At 40.8% G+C, this 23210-nt stretch overlaps 1 protein-coding gene across 1 annotated transcript in view; it reads right to left on the bottom strand.

The window, feature by feature from the left end:
- CASQ2 (calsequestrin 2) overlaps positions 1-7758 on the bottom strand; it is a 123437-nt gene extending 115679 nt beyond the window's left edge. The window contains exon 1 of the mRNA XM_004380359.2: positions 7343-7758. Within this exon, the coding sequence (XP_004380416.1) occupies positions 7343-7576 (234 nt within the window). The 5' untranslated portion in view covers positions 7577-7758. The remainder of the gene's footprint in view (positions 1-7342) is intronic.
- Between the last annotated feature and the right edge of the window lie 15452 nt (positions 7759-23210).

Below are 23210 nucleotides of genomic sequence, written 5' to 3'. Positions count from 1 at the left end.
AAACTCTATGGGGCAGTTCTACTCTGTCCTATAGGGTTGCTACGAGTCAGAATCCACTCAACAGCAACAGGTTTGGTTTGGTTTTGGTTTTCAGGAGGCTTCCAATCTAGAGGGGAATATGTAGTACATGTCTCCATGGGAAGAAAGAGTAAGTTAAAAGGAGTCAAAAGGAAACCTGAAATACTTCTCAAAGAGAGTGAGACTGAACTGTGACCTAAAATGTGAAGGGGATATAACTTAACCAATGGTGTTGATGAGATTGTTGACTGTTTCAGACACAGGCTGAGCAAAGCCTTGGAGACCAGAGAAAGAGTGGAACACAGGGGACATCAAGAAACTGTGATCATGGGCAAGTCACTCCTCCTCTCTGGGGCTCAACTGGCTGTAGAAAAGCAATATGGCATCTCTATCCCAAGTCCCTGAGCTCACTGAAAGTGGCCTGGTTTCCTCAGTCTGTAAAATGATGGGGTTAAGCTGGGTTGGTCTAAAGTCCTGACTAAAATGGAGAATGTGGGCTGCAAAGCAGCCTGCATTTATTAAGTACCTTCTGTGTGCCAGAAGACATATTCTTGCTGTGGTACCTTATTTAATCTTGACAGCAACGCTATTATCTCCACTTTACCCATGAGAAAACTAGATGCAGAGAGGTTTTTACCTGGGAATTGAACCCAGGTCTATCTGATTTGGAAGCTCATGTTAGAGCACACCGTCTCTCAAGTGTTTCAACCACAGAGAAGATTGGTGATGTTGGAGGACTTTCTCTGGCAATATTCATAGAACATGATACGAGCAGGAAACAAAGGAGTCGAGAAGAATTGAATTCACTGCCCAGATCCTCCTCTTGTGTCCCTGAGCCCCGTAATGCTAATAGGATTTGGCCACTGTGGTGTCACTAAATTTGCTCTATTAGCTGAAGCTGAAGGAGACAACATGCAAAATTCCAACTTCTTTTATAATTTGTTTTGACACCCTAATAGAAAAGTGGGGAAAAGTCATGGAAAAATAATCCATTGAAGAAAATAAAGTAATAGCAAATAATTGTACGAAAAAAATCCAATCTAGCTAGTAATCAAAGAAACGACCACTAAAACAACAATGCAAATCTAAACAGACAAAAATTTCAAAAACCATGGAAATTGTGTCAGTATCTAAAAATAGGGAAGTTATTTTGAAAATATGTATGACTATACAGTAGAATACTATGCTGACATTAAAATAATTTTTTGCAAAAAAAAAAGTACTAATGACACAGGAACACTCACAATAAAATAACAATTTTTAAAAATCAGGAAACAAAACTGTATAAATGTCAAAATCCCAAGTGAAAATGTATGTTTATGCATAGCAAAAAATACTGGAAAGAAATCTATCAGAAAATTAGCTATGTTAATTTGTCAGTGGTTATTTTTATTGCCTTCTTTATTCTTTTCCACATATTGCAGCATTTCTAAGTTAGTATGCACTATTTTGTGGAAAAAGTGCCAGACCAAGAATTAGGATTGCCAGTTGTGTATCTGAGGCAAGTCACACTTCTACAGGGCCACAGCTAAGAAGTGAGGCATCAGAACAAACTAGATGATTCAGAAGGCTCTTTTGAGCTCTAACATTTTATTTACTCATTCAAGAAACATTTATAGAACATCTATATAGAGCTATGTACCATGCACTGACCCTAGGGCCCTCCAGAGCTAGTCCTAGACCAAATTGGGAAGCAAAGTTTGAGTATGGTACTTCTCAGAGTCATTTTACTTGCTCCTTTTCTGCTCAAGGTTATAGTGACCTTACGTCCTCTTCCTTCTCCTCTTCCCCTTATCAAACGCTGTTCGCATGATACAACTAAAACTTGGCCATATGGAGGTGTAAATGACTGGCAACATATTAAAGTACTATCTCTCCCAGAGGGACTTGTCTATGTAGGAATCAAAATCTTGTATTATAGGAATGAGGCTTGCATGGCTAAATTTGAAGAAAAAGCTAGTGGATGGGACAATACAGAGCTATCAGAACTTTGGAAACCCTGGGTGGTGCAAACAGTTAATGCTTTGGCTGCTAACCGAAAGGCTGGAGGTTTGAGTGCAATCAGAGGTGCCTCAGAAGAAAGGCCAGTTGATCTACTTCTGAAAAATCAGCCATTGAAAGCCCTGTGGAGCACAATTCTACTCTGACACACATGGGGTCACCATGAGTCAGAGCTGACTTGATAGCAACTGGTTTATCAGAACTTTGTTCTTGTGGTTCCCTCCCCTTCCCTTGCTTATTTACCTGGTAAATTCCTACTCATTTTCACAGACCAGTTCTTCCCAGTTACACCTTCCACATCACTCCCAGAGTCAGCTCTTCCTCTGTTGTCTGCACTCCCAGAGAACCTTATAAATAGCTCTACTATTATAGTGACCCCATTGCACTGTAGCTTTGTGTTTGTGTATCTTCTTCCACACTAGGCTGTGTGCCACTTGAGCATTTCATTTTCCCTGTATCCATAGCATCTACCCACGGCTCAGCAGAAAGTCAGTGCCTGATAGGTGTACTACTAACTGTACTGAATTTCAAGGGCCCCTAGCAGGCAGTAAGGAGCCCTGGTGGCACAGTGGTTAAGCATTTGCCTGCTAACTGAAAGGTCGGTGGTTCAAACCCACCACCTGCTCTGTGGGAGAAAGATGTGGCAGTCTACTTCCATAAAGATTACAGTTCTACCCTGTCCTATAGGGTCAGTAGGAGTTGAAATTGACTGGATGGCAATGGGTTTTGGTTGGGTTTAGCAGGTGGTGAACTCCTCTCCCTGTGGATGGGGCTGTTTCTGGGCCCTTTCACTGCTAACCCTTAGAGCAGACAAAATACATGACTGATCACAGTTACCTTTGGATTTTTATCAGAATGGGATATCCCTGTGTGATGAGTAATGAACGTCTAATCCCTAAACCAGTGTTTTTCAGACTGAGGACATCAGCTCACCACCGGAGAGTGAAATCAGTTCAATGGATTGGGACCAATATTTTTTTTTTTCTTTTTTTATTGTACTTTAGATGAAGGTTTACAGAACAAATAGTTTTTCAATGAACACTTAGTACACATATTGTTTTATGACAATGGTTCACAACTCCACGACATGTCAACACTGTCCCTTCTCAACCTTGAGTTCCCTATTACCAGCTTTCCTGTTCCCTCCTGCCTTCTAGTCCTTGTCCCTTGACTGTTGCACCCCATTAATCTCGTTCTGTTTTATGGAGCTGTCTAATCATTGGCTGAAGGGTGAACCTTGGGAGTGACTTCATTACTGAGCTAAAAAGGTGTCTGGGGGCCATACTCTTGGGGTTTCTCCAGTCTCTGTCAGGCCAGTGAGTCTGGTCTTTTTTTGTGAGTTAGAATTTTGTTCTTCATTTTTCTCCAGCTCTGTCCGGGACCATCTGTTGTGATTCCGGTCAGAGCAGTCAGTGGTGGTAGCCTGGCATCATCTAGTTGTACTGGATTCAGTCCGGTGGAGGTCGTGGTAGTTGTGGTCCGTTAGTCCTTTGGAGTAATCTTTTCCTTGTATCTTGTTTTCTGCATTCTCCCTTGCTCCCGAAGGGGTGAGACCAGTGGAGTATCTTAGATGGCTGCTCACAGGCTTTTAAGACCCCGGACGCTACTCACCAAGGTAGAATGTAGAACATTTTCTTTATAAACTGTGTTATGCCAGTTGAGCTAGATGTTCCCCAAGACCATGGGACCATTTTTTTTTAAGTTAAATAGAATAGAACAGAACAGGATAAAATAGAACAGAAGAGAAAATAATAATAATAAACCCAAGTGCTCTTAGTCCATTCACAGCACCACTCTTGTAATAAAGATAAGTATTGTTCCATGAAACATTTATTTCAGTTGTGTGTGTGTGTATATGTGTAGGTGCACGTGCTTGTGTGCACTGGGTCACAGTGAGTTATGATTAAAAAAATGTTTAAAGCCACCTTCCTAAACTACCAGGAGGGACAGGAGTCCTGTCTGTCCTTGTGGCTGCTTACCCCATGGCTGAGACCACATTGCTATGTGGATGTACACTTCTGGGAACTGCCTCTTCTCCATCCACCCCTGCAACACAACCACAGCCCCTGGAACTGGTAGAATACTTTTCTTAGTGTAGATTTGGGACTCAGGACAGTAGGAGGGCAAAAATACTTGTTTTGACCATGAAGAAAACTTTGAGGCTCACACCTGCCCTTTCTTTCCACCCATGGGATTTCTGGAACCATTTTTGTCCTGGATTCTGAGAAACAGAGCTTGCATCTGTATCTCAACAAATGCTTTCCCACCCCCGGCCCTCACTAAGTGGCCCTTGTCTCCTTCTAAGTTTGGATATCTGCGTTAGCAGTGCCTCCAGGGCTGTATGCTTCAGCTCAAGGGCTCAGTAGCTCTATTTAATCATGACTCTTGCGACCCTTCTGGACAGGGTATCCAGCACCTCCTTGCATAGTGACCCTATAGGACAGAGTAGGACTGCCCCCATACAGTTTCCAAGGAGCGGCTGGTGGATTCGAACTGCTGACGTTTTGGTTAAGCAGCCAAGCTCTTCACCACCGCACCACCAGGGCTCCTCCTTGCACATTGGCTCATTTGATGCCAGGAGTAGTGCAGTGTATGGACTAAGACTGCCTTCACCAGCACTAGTTGTGAGACCTTGAGCAACTTAGCCCCTTTGTGCCTTAGTTTCTCCATCTGTAAAATGGGGATAACTGTACCTACTTCATAGAATTATTGTAAGGATTAAATCAGCTAATACATATAAAGCACTCAGAACAGCCCCTGCACATAGTAAAATGTGACAAATGTTAGTTATTATTATTTAATCATATTTAAGCCTTATACCTATTGTTTTTCCATATTTGTAGATAAGAGAGAAATTATGTAATCTGCTCTATGTCATCCGTCTAGTAGCGGCAGAGCTAGAACTTAAATCCATATCTCCTGGCTCCAAGTTTGGTGTTCTTTTCCCTTAATGATGGCTCACTCCAGCTTTAGGAACCTGTGGAGGATCAGACTACCTCCTGAGCTCAACAACCTAATCAATCTACCCAGCCAGGTGCTCACCTGGGAAACACCTCATAGATTGAGGTGTCTAGAGGGATGGTGAGCCCAAGGGGAAGTCCTTTCTTGCTATTTTGCTTGGTCTTTGGGGGAGATATGTATTTAGGGGATATATATATATATACACACATACAAACACACATACATACATACATACGTGTATGTGTTGTTGTTGTTAGTTGCTGTTGAGTGGATTCTGAATCATGGTGACCCCATGTGTGCAGAGTAGAGCTGCTCCATAGGGTTTTCAAGGCTGTGACCTTTTGGAAGCAAATTGTCAGGCCTTTCTTCCAAGGTCTCTGGGTGGGTTCAAACCACTAACCTTTTGGCTAGCAGTAGAAAGCGTAACCATTTTAGCCACCCAAGGACCTGTGTGTGTATATACACACACACATATATGTACGTATATATACATATACGTACATATATATATAATATAGCCCTGGTGGTGCAATGGTTAACAGCTCAGGCTAACCAAAAGGTCAGTAGTTCAAATTCACCAGCCACTCCTTGGAAACCCTATGGGGTAGTTCCACTCTGTCCTATAGGGTAGCTATGAGTTGGAATCGAGTCGACAGCAATGAGTATATATTTTTTCAATATGAGAGAGAATCAGAAATTTGGGTCATTGCACTGCCCACCTAAAGGCGTTCTTTTGGACTTCTAGTCTAACTGAGCAGTGATGAACAGATAGAGCCCTTATGCCTTCAATTAACTTTTTTTTTTTTTTTTAATAAAAATCTCTCTTAGTAACTGAGTATTGCAGTTTGAGACAGGTATGGTAATGTAACCGACGATTTCACAGGCTAAGCGGCTATGTTATATGCCCTATTTTTTTCCAGCTTGAGATTTTCACATTTATGTAGTGCAAAGACCTAATAGCTGTCCCTGCTTTCTCTTCCATTTGCAACGCATGGAGGGAACTGAACTTTCACATTCAGCCCCCAGGCTGGAGCTTGAGGGGGAAAAAAATATAACCATAGGGATGATATTTTTAAAATGTTCAGCATTATGTCAATTAGAGCTCCCTTTAGTTAGCACATGACCATGTATAAATCCTGTAAAAATAGATGTTTGTATGATGATCAGGAGACACAGGATTCCGAAGTGCTTTTTAAACATCAAAGATATTTTTATGCCTTCAGTATGGTTTTCCTGGCGTTTATTACAGTTAAAAAAAAAAATTTTTTTTTTTTTGAGAATTCAAATCCACAAGGGTTTTGTATAGTAATCCTTGCAATCAAAGAATTTGATTAACCCTGCTGGTCAATAAATTGCTGTGATTTTCCAATAGCCCCTTTCACAGGTTTGCGCTGGGCTGGGCTGGGCTGGGTGCAGGGACTGCTGAGGAATTCTTGGCCCCCACAGACTCATAAACGATCTTAAGCTGTCCAGGAGGAGCAACAGGAATCGTTCCTGGGGCATTCACACAGGATTAGACAACGGGCCCCAGCGCCAAGTTATAAACAGACTATGCAATGCAGATAAAATAAAAACTGACTTCAGCATCTGCCCTAAACTCACACCAAGAACTTTCTGAGGGAAAAAAAAAAAAAAAAAGGCCTGTTAATGAAGTCGCAGCAAAGATCTCACATTTATACGGTGTAATGCTGACTAAAACTAGCTCACGAGAGAGGAAAACCATTTAGTGATATTCCCTACCTGACGGGTGAAGAGATGCAAGGTCAAACAACTTTTGTTTCTCCAGGATCGTGGGGGATTTGAGGGGGTGAGGAGTGGGGGATTAGCACACTGAATGAAATCCACAAGTGATCCCTGAGTTTTATTTCAGCCAACAGTTTTAACAATAGTTTTAACATTCAGAAAAACAAGTGACTGGGACAATAATGAAAACAAACCACTGCCACTGAGTCGATTTTGACTCACAGTGACCCTGTAGGATAGAGTGGAACTGCCCCATAGTTTCCAAGGAGGGGCTGGTGGATTCGAGCTGCCGACATTTTGGTTAACAGCTGACTTCTTAACCACTGAAACACCAGGGGCTCCTGTGATAATAGCCCTTGGAAAATCAAGAAGATGTAATGTGAAAGACTTTAAATGAGAGCCATGCATTGTACAAAGTCCAGTTATCTCCATTTTAAGAGTACGGACCCGCCCTGCATTGCTTGTGCATCCCAGCTTTGCAACAAGAATATCTTTAGATATATGTGAGACTAAAACGCAGATAGACTTTTGGTCTGCACCCCATATCCCAAGCCCTGATCAAAGATGCAACTAGGCCCCATGCTCACTTAGACAACTTAGTAAGCATGCCCCTGCTTACCTCAAGGACAATTTCTTTCAGTTGGAACTGTTTTTGCGCCATCTTATCTGAAGACACAGGCTCATGGTAGTAGAGGCAGAGCAAGTCATATTTCTTCAAAACATGCTTGAAGTTCTTCTCAGTGAGACTTACTACTCGGTCCTTCCCATCGTATATGGGGAAGTTCAGTCCCTCTTCTGCCCTACAGGAGGACAACAAGTAGACCCCCACAAGAAACAGGTGAGTTCTCTTCATTGGGAAAAGTTTTGTTCTTGTTTTCCAGGAGAAAGGACAGAAAACTGTTAGAGGCCTGGCTGAGCTGTGGGGGGAACAGAGAGAGGCTGATTTTGTCTCTCTTCTTTGCCCTTCCAGACTCTTCACCTCTGTGGGTCCAGCTAGCTCTGTAATCAGGGGCTCAGGACAAAGAGACCACAGGCTCACACACACACATGCGTGTGATGAATAAGAGCCAGGCAGGGGAGGCTGCGAGGCCAAGCCCTAGATAACTTACATAGTTCTGCCCAGCCCCTGTCTCATTAGGAGCTCCATTTTTAGGAGGCAGTTGTTTCAGGCTAAAAATAAATCATGCAATGAATAAAAAAGATAGATATGACACTGTTGAGGGATTCGCTGATACAGTCTGTCAGTGTGGTGGAGAGGGAGGAGGCAGGAGGGAAAAGAATAGCATGTGTGCACAGGGACTAAGGAGGCTAGAAAAGTCAGAGAATAGAAATCCACTCCAGAGGGGGGAAGAGAAAATGAGAGGAGAGAGATAAGGGAGCGTGGCACCAATAAGCAAATGGAGAGGTTAGAACACACAAAATGCCCCTCCTACATTATTGAACTGTTAAATTACTCTAGGGAAGTAATTCAGCCTGTGCCCCTCTGGCAGGCTACTCATCCTCTACTTACTCCCTGCTGACATGAGAACAAAACTCACCCTGAGGCAGACTTCATGCTCCCTAGGCACCTGCCATCCCCACGTCCTGTCCTCCGCTCTTAGAAATCCAGCCCTAGTTGTGCTGCTATGCCATGCACACGGGGCTCTGCCAGTCACTGGGCGAGGGATTGTGAGGACACCTTTCCCCACAAGCCCTGCACATACACGGCTCCATAGCCCCAGCCTGTCCTGGGCCACTGCTGAACTTTGCTGTGTCCATTCCCACTTGAAAAGTTCTACAGTCCCCTTCAGAAACCCGCTTAGGTTTTTCGCCATTGTCCCTGTCATATTTCTTTTTCACATTAATTCCTAATGTGATCATTTTTAAGGAGCCCTGCTGTCGCAGTGGTTAAGCGCTCAACTGCTAATTGAAAGATCGATGGTTTGAAACCACCAGCCGCTTCTTGGGAGAATGATGTGGCAGTCTGCTTCCATAAAGATTTACAGCCTTGGCATAACACAGTTTATAAAGACAATGTTCTACATTGTACCTTGGTGAGTAGCATCTGAGGTCTTAAAAGCCCGTGAGTAGCCATCTAAGATACTCTACTGGTCTCACCCCTTCGGGAGCAAGGGAGAATGAAGAGAACAGGATACAAGGAAAAGATTAGTCCAAAGGACTAATGGACCACAGCTACCAAGGCCTCCACCAGACTGAGTCCAGTAGAGCTAGATGGTGCCCATCTACCACCACTGACTGCTCTGACCGGGATCATACTAGAGGGTTCTGGACAGACCTGGAGAAGGATTTAGAACAAAATTCTAACTCACAAAAAAAAAAGACCAGATTTCCTGGCCTAAAGGAGACTGGAGAAACCCAAGAGTATGGCCCCCAGGCACACTTGTAGCTCAGTGGTGACATCATTTCTGAGGTTCACCATTCAGCCAGAGAGTGGACAGAGCCATAAAACCAAATGGGACTAATGAGGCACAGCAGTCCAGGGACAAGGACTAGAAGGCAGAAGGGACAGGAAAGCTGGTGATAGGGAACCCAAGGTTGAGTAAGGATAGTGTTGATGTGTTGTGAAGTTGTTAACCATTGTTATAGGGCAACATGTGTACTAACTGTTTAATGAGAAACTATTTTGTTCTGTAAACCTTCATCTAAAGTGAGAATAGCAGCACAATTGGAAGAGCGTAGTCAATGTCACTGAACTGTGCATGTAGAAATTTTTGAAATGGTGTGTCTTTGGCTATGTTTATTTTCACCAAAAAAAAAAAAAAAAAAGTCAAGAAGGGAGAGGGTTGACATGTCATGGGGTTGTTAACCAATGACATAAAACAATATGTGTACTACTTTTTCATGAGAAACTATTTGTTCTGTAAACCTTCACCTGAAGTATAATAAAAGAAGAAAAAAAAATTGCAAGTTTTAAACAGAGGAAAAAAAAAAAGATTTACAGCCTTGGAAACTCTATGGGGCAGCTCTACTCTGTCTGACAGGGCCACTATGAGTTGGAATTGACTCAGTAGCAATGGGTTTGTTTTTTTAGTGGTCATTTTTGCACCTTTCCTCTTCATTAGAGATAGGCTGGCATAGAGTCAAAGCCAGACAAACCAGAGTTCAAATCTTTCTTCTGCCTTTTAATAGCAGAATAAACGTTGGAGGGTTACTCATCCTCTCTGATTCTAGGTTCCTTCCCATGTAAAATGTGGATAAGTACAACTATATTGTAAGGTTTGGGAAATAGGGATGGAAAGCATGATACAGAGAGGTGCTCAAAAATGGTAAACCAAAACCACTTGCCACAGTCAGTTCTGACTCATAGCGACCCTACATGTGTCAGAGTAGTGCTGCACTACATGGGGTTTTCAATGGCTGATTTTTCAGAAGTAGATTGCCAGGTTTTTCTTCTGAGGCTCCTCAGGTTGGACTCAATCTCCCACCTTTCAGTTAGCAGACAAGAGTGTTAACCATTTGTACCACCAAGGGAATCCTCAAAAACAGTAGCTATTGTAACTATTTTGATGGTGGAACGTTGGTTATTATAATAATTAGGCGCCCTTTTCTATTCGTTTTCTACGAGTCACCCATTGTTATGAGTCAGAATCAACTCGATGGCACCCAACAACAACAACAACGGCTCTCTTAAAGATACCATGGTGGTGCAAATGTTTAAGCACTCAGGTACTAACTGAAAGGTTGGAGGTTCGAGTCCACCCAGAGGCACCTTGGAAGAAAGGCTTGATGATCTACTTCTGAAAAATCAGTCATTGAAAACCCTGTGGAGCACAGTTTTACTTTGACACGCACAGGGTTGCAATGAGTTGGAATTGACTCCACTGAAGTGGTTATTATTATTTTTTTAATGGCTCTCTGATGATTTGGAATCAACTCAGTGGCAATGAGTTTGGGGTTATTTTTTTTCTTCTTATGATTCTGGCCAAGTTTTTATCTTCCACTGAAGGTTGGAAAATCAGCTTTGGAGGCCTACATGAGTGAGGTGAGGATGTACTATTGCAGCCAGAGAGCCTTATGCAGAGATTCAGGCTGATGAGGAGTTGTTTGGACTGGAAGCTCTCAAGTCCCAGGAGCCTGGGACTGCAGAGAACTCATCATTGAAACCCTTAACAGCATTCAGTTCTTTCCAATGGTGTAGTCTCTATGTTTTTTAAAGACATAGCCAAGAATAACAGTTTTGAGGTGCGGTTAGCTTTCCAGGTCATTAGTAAGCATTCGAGATCTGTGCTTTCTTTAGAACATTTGAGGGGGGTGGGGATTTCTGAGAGAAACAATATATGTCTTTTCCTTTTCAGGTCAGCTTCCTAAAACTGTTCCCAGTTGTCTCAATCTCATTGAATTACCTTTATTTAGAATTTGCTCCACTTCTCTTAATATATAAATTTCTTTCTTTTTTTTATTATTAGTGGAAAACTAGGAGATATTTAAAGACAGAGGCTTTGTACTTCCCACTGATTTACGACTAAGGAAAATTACCAGGGAAAGGGATAATTTTTAAAATTTTAGTTTAGTCCTCAAGCCTGGCTCACAACCAGAAGGGATTAATAGAAAACAGCCCCCATTGTGGAAAGTTCCTTTGTCTCGATCCTGGACTCAATTTGGGGACTTGTGGCCCCACCCTGAGAACAGCAGCACGCCCCCTGACATACTCTGAGGTAGTCTGGTTTCCCTCTGCGTCCAGGGGCAGATGTGAGGATCCAAATGTGGGTCCCACTCTTAGTAAGACCAGGGTTTTCATGGTCTACTTTTTATGGACCAGCTTTTTATTTTTCTTTCCTTTTTGTCTTAACGCTCATCAGCTGTTATTTATTTACAGTAAAACCAGTGAAAGCCAGAACTTGTGTAAGGCAGAAACCTGTCAGAAAAGGAAAACTCAAATATTTTCCACTAATAGAGAGTGATAGAGAAGTGGTAAGACTGCACCCTGTTAATGGTGGAAAACTTGCAAGACTTGGAAAAACAAGGCAGTCCCGTAGCGTTCTGCCTCTCACAGTTTACACAGTATGCTGTCTTTGCATCTTGTGAGTCGGCTGTCTCCTTTCAGTTTTAGCTGCTGCCCAAGCCAGTGTGGCAGCTCTTTCTAATTTATGTGATCCTGTTGAAGCGTATGTATGTTTACGTGCTGCTATTAGAGTTTTTTAGTTTTGTTTTTTCGAACAAGAAGAAGGATAAAACAAAATAAACAAGTCAATACAATAAGTGTTACTTTTTGTCACAATATATGAGGTAGGTCCCTTGTTCTGCTAACAATTTCCTTTGCTGTGAGTGACACCACCTAGAACTCCTTAATCTCATCTAAAAAAACCCAATTGCCATTGAGTGGATTTTGATTCATGGTGCCCCTGTGTGTGTCATAGTAGAACTCTGCTCCATAGGGTTTTCAATGGCTGATTTTTCAAAAGTAGATTGCCAGGACTTTCTTCCAGGGCACTTCTGGGTAGACTAAAACCTCCAACTTTTGGTTAGCAGCCAAGCATATACACCGTTTGCACCCCCCAGGGATTCACTTAGCCTCTTTCATTTGTCTACTCTTGACAGGTGGCAGAATGATTTTTCATGTATTATTTAATTTTATCTTCACAAATATTCATTTTATAGCCAGGATTGAAGCCATGGTCTCTCATTTATTTGTTAATTAAATAAATTTTTATTGAGCATCTTCTATGTACCAGCCTCTCTTCTGAGCACAGGGGTTAGATACTAACCCTGAACTCACTGAGCTGCTATTCTAGAAGGGAGGAAACAATAAACAAACAAAATGCAATCTATACATGGTGTGCGTGTGTGTGTGTGTGTGTGTGTGTGTGTGTGTGTGAAATACAGTGTCAAGTAGAGGAACACACTCTGAAAAGCAATTGAGCAGGGCAAGCGGGAGTGAGTGACAATGGGTGGGGGTGGCTCTACGGATGGGGTGACTGAGGAAAGCATCTCTGAGGAGGGGACTTTGGAGCAGAGACCCAGAGGAGGTGGAAGAGTGAGGCAGAGAGCAAGCTGCTGCGGAACTGAGCCCCAGGGAGAAGACCTGAGGCCTCTGTTCTCAAGCCCTCAGGGGATCTCGCCAGCTCTCCCAGGGAGGCAAGGCCTGAGGAAGTTTTATTCATCTCCTGCCTCCTCAGGTGTCAAGATTAGTTCTCGCTCTCAGACTTTCTTATTTTTAAATAAAACAAGTGTTCATACCTGCATTCTAAGGTTTACAGGGCAAAGAGCCTATCTGAGCAATTCTGAGGTAATTGTGTGAGAGAATGATGACCAGGAAGCCAGGAGAGCTGGGTTCTGGGCTGATTCTGACACTACCTAGCTATGTGGTCCTGGTTATGTCTCCTTACTTCTTGGGCCTTCGTTTCTAATTTGTGAAAAAGGGTGTCAGACTCACTGATCTCCCAAAGTCCTTTTCTGGCTCTACATTTTAAAAATGTACCGCTGCCATAGAGGATTTTCTTTTACCAGGACAGGCCTTGGTGCAGCCCTCAAGCTTGAGGAAGTTTGATGAATGATACCTGTGGAGGAAGGTTTGACAGTTGTGTACTATGGACAAGTCAAATCTTGCCTCTTCTCCAAGCTAAGTAGCTCTTCCTAGGACTTCACTGCCTCTGAAGAGGTCCCTTCTTTGGCTAAAATACTCCACCCAGTGGACAAAACAGAATATGGCATCTTTCTTTGTTTGATCCCCTTCCTTCCTGTGCCAGTACAGCCTGCTGGCCTGGTAGAACAACCAACAACCAGTTGTTGTCATGTCAATTTTGTCTCATGGCGACTCCATGTATGTAGAGTAGAACTACACTCCATAGTGGTTTTCATGGTTGTGACCTTTCAGAAGAAGCAGGTTTTCAGGCCTTTCTTCTCAAGTGCCTCTGGGTGGATTTGAACCACAAATCTTTCGGTTAGCAGCCAAGTACTTAACCATTTGTGTCACCTAGGGACTCCTGCCTGGCAGAAAGAGCCCCAGAAATGCTTGAATCTAGAGCCCTGGGTTCCATGGCCTCAGGCTTCCTCTGGTTAGTTCAGAGCAGATCTGTTAGCAACATCATGGCCCTCTTCTCCTCTTAACTCTGATTGTCAGGTGGCCCCAGGAGCCTTTCCCTTACCCCACCAGGTAACCCCTAAACAGAACCAATCGGAAAGGGGTCACTGCGAGGTTGAGAAAGGGCCCCAAAGCTTACCAATAACAATTCCAGATTTTGACAAATGCCACTTTCTCAGGGAGGCCCTCCCTGGCCCTCAGTGCAGAGCAAGGGTTGGTATTCATTCCCCTTACACAAGGTACTTCTCTTTGGAAACACTTCTTATACTTGCAATTTTTTTCTTTCCCAGCTAGACTGAGCCTTATTGGAGCAGGGCCGCCGTCTGTCCACAGTATTCCTCACAACCAGCCCTGTGCCTAGCCCATAGTAAACAAAACTAAACCAAACCTGTGGCCGTCAAGTGGAGTCTGACTCATAAAGACCCTATAGGACAGAGTAGAACAGCCCCATAGGGTTTCCAAGGAGTGGCGGCTGGTGGATTTGAACTGCTGTCCTTTTGGTTAGCAGCCAAGCTCTTAACCACTGCACCACCAGGGCTCCAGCCCATAGTAGTTCTCATTAAATATTTATTAAGTAAATATTCTTTTTGTTTAACAAGCACTTATGTTGGAGCCCCAAGGTAGGCTTCAGATAGATGGCTCTCCCAGGTGGCTCATGAAGTCATTCAGACAAGCCAGAAACTGCTTCAGAATAATAGTGGCTGCCCACAGCCTGAGACTGCCCAGGATAGGCCCTGGTTTTTGGCCCTGTGCTGAATCACCTGCTACCATATCTATGGGACTGTATTTTGCTTTCTGTATGTATAGGAGGGAAGGAAGGAAAGGAACTAAAGTTTTTAATGCTTACTATGAGCTAGTCACTGGGCTCATTACATTTTATACATCATCTCATTTAAATCCTATCAAGCAGAGTATTATTTCTTCCGTTTCACAGATGAGAAACCTGGGGTTCAGCACGGTCAAGTAACCTGCCTCAAGTCACACAGCTAGTAAGTAACAGAGAACCTGAGTCTGACTGGCTTGTCATGCCCCTAGGCTGCTCTGCTTAAGAAACAGGAGTCTTCTTTGTCTCTTTCAAGGAAAAACAAAAATGGAAAAATTTAGATTAACAGAATTTCCAGGACAAGAAAATAAAAGAAAACCATGTGTTTTGACAAGAGAGAACAAACGGAACAGTTAAAAAAGAAAGAAAATGAGAAATTTAGTTTAGAAGAAAATTTTAACAGGAGCAGATAAATGGAAGATTAGGGTTTATTTGTCCTGGAGTTAGTGGGAGAACATAGACTTCTCAGGGAAAAGAGTAAAAGAATAGAAAAGAGCCTGGATATAGAGGCCATATCAGGGTGTCCAAATAAAGCGTGTGGTTGGCAGGATAATGGCTCTGCAAAGATACCCAGGGCTAATCCTCAGAACCTGCGACTCTGTTATCTTCCACGGCAAAAGGGAGTTGGCAGATATGATTAAATTAGCACCTTGAGATGGGGAGATTATCCTGGATTATTCCAGTGGGCCCAGTGTAATCATGAAGGTCCTTAGAAGAGGGATGCAGGTGTCCAGAGTGAGAGAAGGAGATGTGATTAGGGAAGCAGAGATTGGAATGATAAGGGGCCACAAGCCAAGGAATGCAGGCAGCCTCTAGAAGCTGGAAAAGTTAAGGCAATGAATTCTCCGCTATAGCTTCCAGAAGGAACACAGCCCTGCAGACCCATTTTAGACTTCTGACATCCATAACTGTAAAATAATAAATTTATGTTGTTTTAGGACACTAAATTTGTGGCAATTTGTTACAGCAGCAATAAGACACTAATACAGAGGGAAATCAGTGAAAATTGACCCCTGGAATAAAGAAAAACTGTTTATCCTATGACCTTAGCTGTTTTACCTCTAAAACTAATTTGCATCTTCATCTAGTCCCATAGCCTGTAACAAAAAGATAGGAGAGAACAGTCCAGCACAGTACCGTTGACCAGCTCTTTTTATATGTATGGTTCCTTTTGATCTCTGTGGAGTTCCTGGGTGGTGCAAATGGTTGACACACTCAGCTGCTAACCGAAAGATTGACGATTTGAGTTTATCCAGAGATACCTAGGAAAAAAGGCCTAGAGATCTACTTCCAAAAACTCAGCCATTGAAAACGCTATGGAACATAGTTCTACTCTGATACACGTGGAGTCACCATGAATCAGACTCAACTCAATGGCAACTGTATTTTTTTTTGTTCCTACCCCATGAGGAAGCAGGGACATACGTTTCTTCAGGAAATTCACTTACCTCTAAAGACTTCTAAAATAAGGGAGATAAACTGGATCAGCATTCCTCTAACCTTGATTTCCCTTTCTACAACAATACTTGATCTCTCAATAACCCCGCTTATGAATAAAAAAGTCACTCTTGAATAATATATTAAAAAGTAATGATTTTCAAATATTTTAGATTGATATATTCTGTAGACTCTATTATAAAGTTCATTTTAATATCATTCTTTGTAATAATCATTATATATATAAAAACAAATTTTAATTTCTCAATTTATAAATGATTTGTTCTGGTTTAATTAAAATAATTATGCAAGAAAAAAGTTGATTTGTCAACAATTTTTTAAATAGCATATTGGTTTGGGAGACAAATGTGTATAAGAAAAGAGGATTGAAATTTTTAAATTTATTTTTTTAACTGAGGTATAATTGACAGGCAAAAGTTTGTGCTTGGCTGGTAACAGGAAGACTGGTGGTTTGAACCCACCCAGCGACACTGAAGAAGAAAAGAACTGGGGGATCTACTTCCATAAAGATTACAGCCAAGGAAACCTTATGGGGCAGCTTTACTCTGTAATACGTGTGGTCCCCCTGAGTCAAAATCAATTCTATGGCACACAACAAAAACAGACAACACATATTTAAAGTGTAAAATTTGATAAGTTTTGACAGGTTTATGCACCCATGAAACCATTACCACAATCAAGATAATGAATATATCCATCCCCCACAAAAGTTTCCTTCTGTCCTTTTGTAATTCCTTCCTCCTACCTTTCCTGATACTCCCCACTCTCCACCCCCCACCCCTAGGCAACCACTGATCTACTTTCTGTCACTATAGGTTGGTTTTTATTCTCTAGAATTTCATATAAATGGAATCATACATTATGTGCTCTCTCTTTTTGGTCTGGCTTCTTTCCCTTGGCATAATTATTTTGAGATTTATTAACGTTGTTGCATATATTAATAGTTCATTTTTATTGCTAACTAGAATTACATTGTATAAATATACATTATTTGTTAATTCATTTAGGTTGTTTCCACTTATAGGCTATCAAATAAAACTGTGCTCAACTGCTAACTGAAAGGTTGGCAGTTAAAACCCACCCTGGCAATCTACTCCTGTAAAAATTACAGCCAAGAGAACCCTGTGGAACAGTTCTACTCTGTCACAAAGGGGTTGCTATAAGTTGAAATCGACTTGACAGCACACAACAACAACAACAAGCATTAAATTTATGCACTTAACAACAAAAATACAAATAACCCAATCATAAAATGGGCAAAGGACTTGAATAGACATTTCACCAAAGAGGACATTCAAATGGCTACCAAATACGCCCAATTAGGGTACGTGCCCTGGAGGAGTTGAGCCAATGAAACGTACTTCCAGTAAGAAAGAGAGAGAAAGTTTATTTAGGAGGTGACACCAACGGGAAGTCTGGCAGCAACACAGGCTGTCTTTATGGAGTTCCAAAAGGCAATTTTACATTATAGCTTATATATGGCTGTTACAAGGGTTAGAAGTGTCTTTGGCATGTAGCCCACAAATGGCATATGTCTTAGTCATCTAGTGCTGCTATAACAGAAATACCACAAGTGATGGCTTTAACAAAGAGAAGTTTATTTCCTCACAGTAAAGTAGGCTGAAAGTCCAAATTCAGGGCATCAGCTCCAGGGGAAGGCTTTCCCTCTCTGTTGGCCTTCTCATCAGTGCTCCCCTGGACCAGGAACTTCTCCACACAGGGACCCTGGGTCCAAAGGACATGCTCTGTTCCTGGCACTGCTTTCTTGGTGGTCTGAGGTCTCTCCTCTCTGCTCGCTTCCTTTTCCTTTCTATCTCTTGAGAAATAGAAGGTGGTGCAGTCCACACCACAGGGAAACTCCCTTTACATTGGATCTTGGATGTGACCTGGATAAGGGTGGTGTTACAATCCCACCCTAATCCTCTTTAACATAAAATTACAACCACAAAATGGAAGACAACCATACAATACTAGGAATCATGGCCCAGCCAAATTGATGCACACATTTTTAGGGGGACATAATTCAATCCATGACAGCATGGCTGGATAAGTTACTCATTACAAGATAATTACAAGAGACTGTTTATCAGACTAAAGAGATACATGCCGGACATCTCCATATCAGGCTAAAGGTACACATGCCAGACATCTGGGCTCTAATCTTCATGTGGAGGGTCATAAGTCACAGGTGGCTGGCCAGAACAAAATAAAGTCATTAACAAAAGTACATGGATAGGAGAAGGCAGGTAGGGAAAAAAAAAAAACAGGTATGGAAAAAAAAAAAAAAACTTATAGGTTCATCATGGCTTTAGTTATGTCAAGCTCTCACTTGCCCATTTTGAAAAAGAGAAAACGTTGTGGAGTATTAGGGTCACAACATGAAAAGATTCTCAACATCATTAGCCATCAGGAAGATGCAAATCAAAACCACAATGAGATACCATTTCACTCCTACTGGTATGGCTAAGATAAAAAAAATAGAAAATTACAAATGTTGACGAGGATGTGAAGAAATTGGAACATTTATCAATTGCTGGTGGGAGTGCAAGATAGTACAGCCATTGTGGAAAACAGCATGGCTGTTCCTCAGAAGCGTAAAAATAGAACTACGATATGACCCAGAAATTCCACTCTTAGGTATATACCCAAAAGACTTGAAAGCAGAGACTCAAACAGAGACTTGCACAACAATGTTCATAGTAGCACTATTCACAATAGTTAAAAGGTGGAAACAATCTAAATGTCTATCAATAGACGAATGGATAAATAAAATGTGGTATGTATACACAATGGAATACTACTCAGCCAGTAGAAGAAATGAAGTCTTGATACATGCTACAGTATAGATGGAGCTTAAAGGTATTATGCTGAGTGAACTAAGTCAATCACAAAAAGATAAATATTGTATGAAAAGTCAAATATTGTATAACCTCACTTATATAAAAAGACAAGAATAGGCTAATGTATAGAGACCAAAGGGGCAGTGGGGGTGGGGGGAGAGAGAGGAGAAGGGGAGTTAACAGTGATGGAAAAATAGCACTGATTAAAGGTAGGGTTGCAAGGCCAATTATTGTTAAGTGCTGCCAGTAAGTTGTAACCTGTAAAAAGTTGAACTGGCAAAAGTTGAGTGACAGATATATTTACAACAATGACAAAAAAAAAAAAAAAAGAGTAGCTTCTGAGATTGCTTATGTACAACCAAAAACCTCATGGGATTTGGTTCCTTGGTTTTGAGGTTTAGGGTCATGGTTTCATGCTACATCCCAGTTAACTGGCCTAATTAACTTGTTTAGTGCTTCTATTTTACCTCCTAGTTTGTTGTGTAGTGCCCAGGTTCTGAAAAGCTTGCAAGTGGTCATGGAAGGCACGACGATTGGTCTCTATTCACCTGGAGCAATAGAGGAAGAAGAGAGAGCCAGGAATAGGAGGAGGCTATGAAATGTGTGGCTAATTGCCTCCATGAACAATTGCCTTCTTGGTCATGAGACCAGAAGAACTGGATGGTGCCTGGCTACCATTACTAAACATTTTGATCAAAGATTCTATAGACAAATCCTGATTAAAAGGGGGGAAATGCAGAAAAGAATTTCAAATTCTCATGGATTCCACACTTTCTGGAGCCATGGAGGCTGGATGAACCCCTGAAACTATTGCCTGGAGATAATCTTTAAACTTTAAACCAAAAATATCCCTTAAAGTCTTCTTAAAACAATAGCTTAGCTTAACTAGTAAAAAATATTTGCCTTGAGCATTATGCTCTTTTAAGAACTATTTAAATGGGATCAGAGTGACAACAGCACATTGAAAGATTAGCTAGGAACCTTAGGGAGCAGTGAATTTACGTTAACAGGCAAGGAACAACTCAGAAAAGGAGGGTGAGAATTGTTTCACAGCTCAAAGAATGTAATCAATGTCACTGAATTGTGCATGTAGAAACTGTTGAATTTATGTGTGTTTTGCTGTGTATATTCTCAACAACAATAACAAAATAAATTAAAAAAAATTTATACATCTGTGATCCATTTTGAGTTAATTTTTGAATATGGTGTAAATATGGATCAAAGTTCTTTTTTTTTTTTTGCATGTGGATATCCAATAGTTCCTGCATCATTTCTTAAAAAGGTTATTCTTTCTTCACTGAACTGCCTTTGCACTTTTGTAAAAAATCAGTTACCCATATATATGTAGGTCAGTTTCTGGGTTCTCTATTTTCTTTCTTTGATAGATTTATCTTTTTTTATGCCAGTATCATACTGTATTGGTTACTGTAACTTTAGAAGTCTGGAAATTAGGTAGTCTTCTAACGTTGTTCTTTTTCAAAAAGTTTGGGCTGTTCACATTTCCATGCGAATTTTAGAACAAGCCTGTCAATTTCTATAAAAAAAAAAAAAAAATGCCTGTTGGGATTGTGTTGAATTTACAAATCAATTTGGGGAGAATTTACAACTCTACAATATTGAGTCTTCTGTGACATGAACAAGGCACATCTCTCCATATATTTAGGGTCTTCTTTAATTTCTTTCAGCAATGTTTTATAGTTTTCAGTATACAGGTCTCATACATCTGTCAGATTTATTTGTAAGTATTTCATATTTTTGGTGCTATCAAAATGATAAATTTTTAATTTTAACTTTGTTTGTTGCCAGTATGTAGAAATAAAATTGATTTTTGTATATTGATCTTGTGTCTTGTATATTTGCTAAACTCACTTATTACTTCTAAATGCTTTATTGTAGATTCCACTGGATTTTCTACATAGACAGTCATGTCGTCTGCAAATTAAGATGTTTTATTTCTTCCTTTAAAATTTAGATGCCTTTCTTGTTTTTGTTTGCCTTATTGCACAGACCAGAACATCTAGTATAATGTTGAACAGACATGGTGAGAGTGAATATTCTTGCCTTGTCCCTGATTTTAGCAGAAAAGAATTTAATCTTTCACTACTAAGTATGATGGTATTTGCAGATTTTTTGCAGATGTCCTTTATCAGTTCCAGGAATTTCACTTGTTCTAGTTTCCTGAGAGTTTTTATCAGAAATGGATGCCGAACTTTGTCAAATGCTTTTTCTACGTATATTGAGATGGCCATGTGGTGTTTCTTTTTAACCTTGTTAATTTGGTGAATCATCAGATTCTCTGCTTGATTTTTGAAAGTTAAACCTAGTAGGATAAACCTCACTTGGTCATGATGTATTACCCTTTTTATATATTTTTGGATATAATTTGCTAAAATTTTGTTTAAAAGCTTTGCACCTGTGTTCATGAGGGATATTGTTTTGTAGTGCTTTGTGTCCGTTCACATTGTCATCTGATATCATTTTCCTGCTGCCTGAAGGACTTTTTTGAGCATTTCTTGTAGTGCAGCTCTGCTGCTAATGATGTTGTTGTTGTTATTGTTGTTTGCTGCCAAGGAGTTTATTCTGTTATACATAAACTCATGGTGACTTTATGTATAACAGAATGAAATGTTGCCCATCCTGCATCATCTTTATGCTTGTTGGTGTGTTTGCATCCTTGTTGTGGCTGTTGTATCAATCTATTTCATTGAGAGTTTCCGTGGTTTTCATTGGTTTTCTACTTTGCCAAACATGCTGTCCCTTTTTAGTGATTAGTCTTTTCTGACAATGTGTTCAAAATAAGTAAGTTGAAGTCTCACCTTCCTCACTTTTAAGGAGCATTCTGGTGGTATTTCTTCTAAGACTGGTTTGTTCTTCTGGCAGTCCACGGTATAGTCAATATTCTTTGCCAACACAAAAATTCAAATGCATCAATTCTTCTCCAGTCTTCCTTTTTTATTGTCCAACTTTCTCATGCATATGAAGTGATTGAAATGACCATGGCTTGGGTTAGATGTGCCTTAGTCATCAAAGGGACACCTTTGTTTTTTAAGATTTTCAAGAGGTCTTTTGAGGCAGATTTGCCCAATGCAACATATCTTTTGATTTCTTGTCTGTAGCCTCCATGGGTGTTCATTGTTGATCCAAGTAGAATGAAATTGTTGACAACTTCATTTTTTTCTCTGTTTATCATGATTTGTTTATTGGTCCAGTTGTGAGAATTTTCATTTTCTTCATATTCAGGTGTAATGCATACTGAAGGCTGTACTCTTTGGCTTTTATCAGTAAGTGCTTCAATGATTCTCTTAGCTTGGTTTATTTGAAAAGTCTTTAATTTGTTTTTGAAAGGTACTTTTTTTTTCTAGGTAAAAGTTTTAAGCTGACAGTTTTCTTTTCTGTTTTTTCTTTTGTACCTTCAAGATGTTGCTCCACCATCATCTCGATCGCATTGCTTCCTACAGCAATTGCTGTCATCCTTATCTTTGTTCCTCTGTACATATCTTTCTTTTTCCTCTGGCTACTAACAAAATAATTTTTTTTATCAATAGTTTTGAGCAATTTGATTATGACATATCTTTCTTTAGTGGCCATTATTTCTTCAAAAAAAAATTTTATGTCTCCTCCCACCTTTTTTTTCAATTTATTTTATTTTATTGTACCTTAGATGAAGATTTACAGAACAAACTAGCTTCTCATTAAACAGTTAGTACACATATTGTTTTATGACATTGGTTAACAGCCCTGCGACAAGTCAACATTCTCCCTTCTCAACCTTGGGTTCTTTATTACCAGCTTTCCTGTCCCCTACTGCCTTCTAGTCCTTGTCCCTGGGCTGGTGTGCCCGTTTAGTCTTGTTTTGTTTTATGGGCCTGTCAAATCTTTGGCTGAAGGTTGAACTGTGGGAGTAACTTCATTACTGAGCTAAAAAGGTGTCCAGGGGCCATACTCTTGGGGTTTATCCAGTCTCTGTCAGGCCAGTAAGTCTGGTCTTTTTTTGTGAGTTAGAATTTTGTTCTAAATTTTTTTCCAGCTCTGTCCGGGATCCTCTATTGTGATCCCTGTCAGAGCAGTCAGTGGTAGTAGCAGGACACCACCTAGTTGTACTGGACTCAGTCTGATGGAAGCTGTGGTAGTTGTGGTCCATTAGTCCTTTGGACTAATTTTTCCCCTATATCTTTAGTTTTCTTCATTCTCCCTTGCTCCTGAAGAGGTGAGACCAGTGGAGTATCTTAGATGGCTGCTCACAGGCTTTTAAGATCCCAGACGCTACTCACCAAGGTAGAATGTAGAACATTTTCTTTATAAAATATGTTATGCCAATTGAGCTAGATGTTCCCAAAGACTATGG

The sequence above is a fragment of the Trichechus manatus genome, unplaced genomic scaffold, assembly GCF_000243295.1.
Source record: "Trichechus manatus latirostris isolate Lorelei unplaced genomic scaffold, TriManLat1.0 scaffold00073, whole genome shotgun sequence".
NCBI classification, from domain to species: Eukaryota; Metazoa; Chordata; class Mammalia; order Sirenia; family Trichechidae; genus Trichechus; species Trichechus manatus.
Note: the sequence above shows the minus strand (reverse complement) of the source record. Positions and strands in the feature narration are given on the sequence as shown.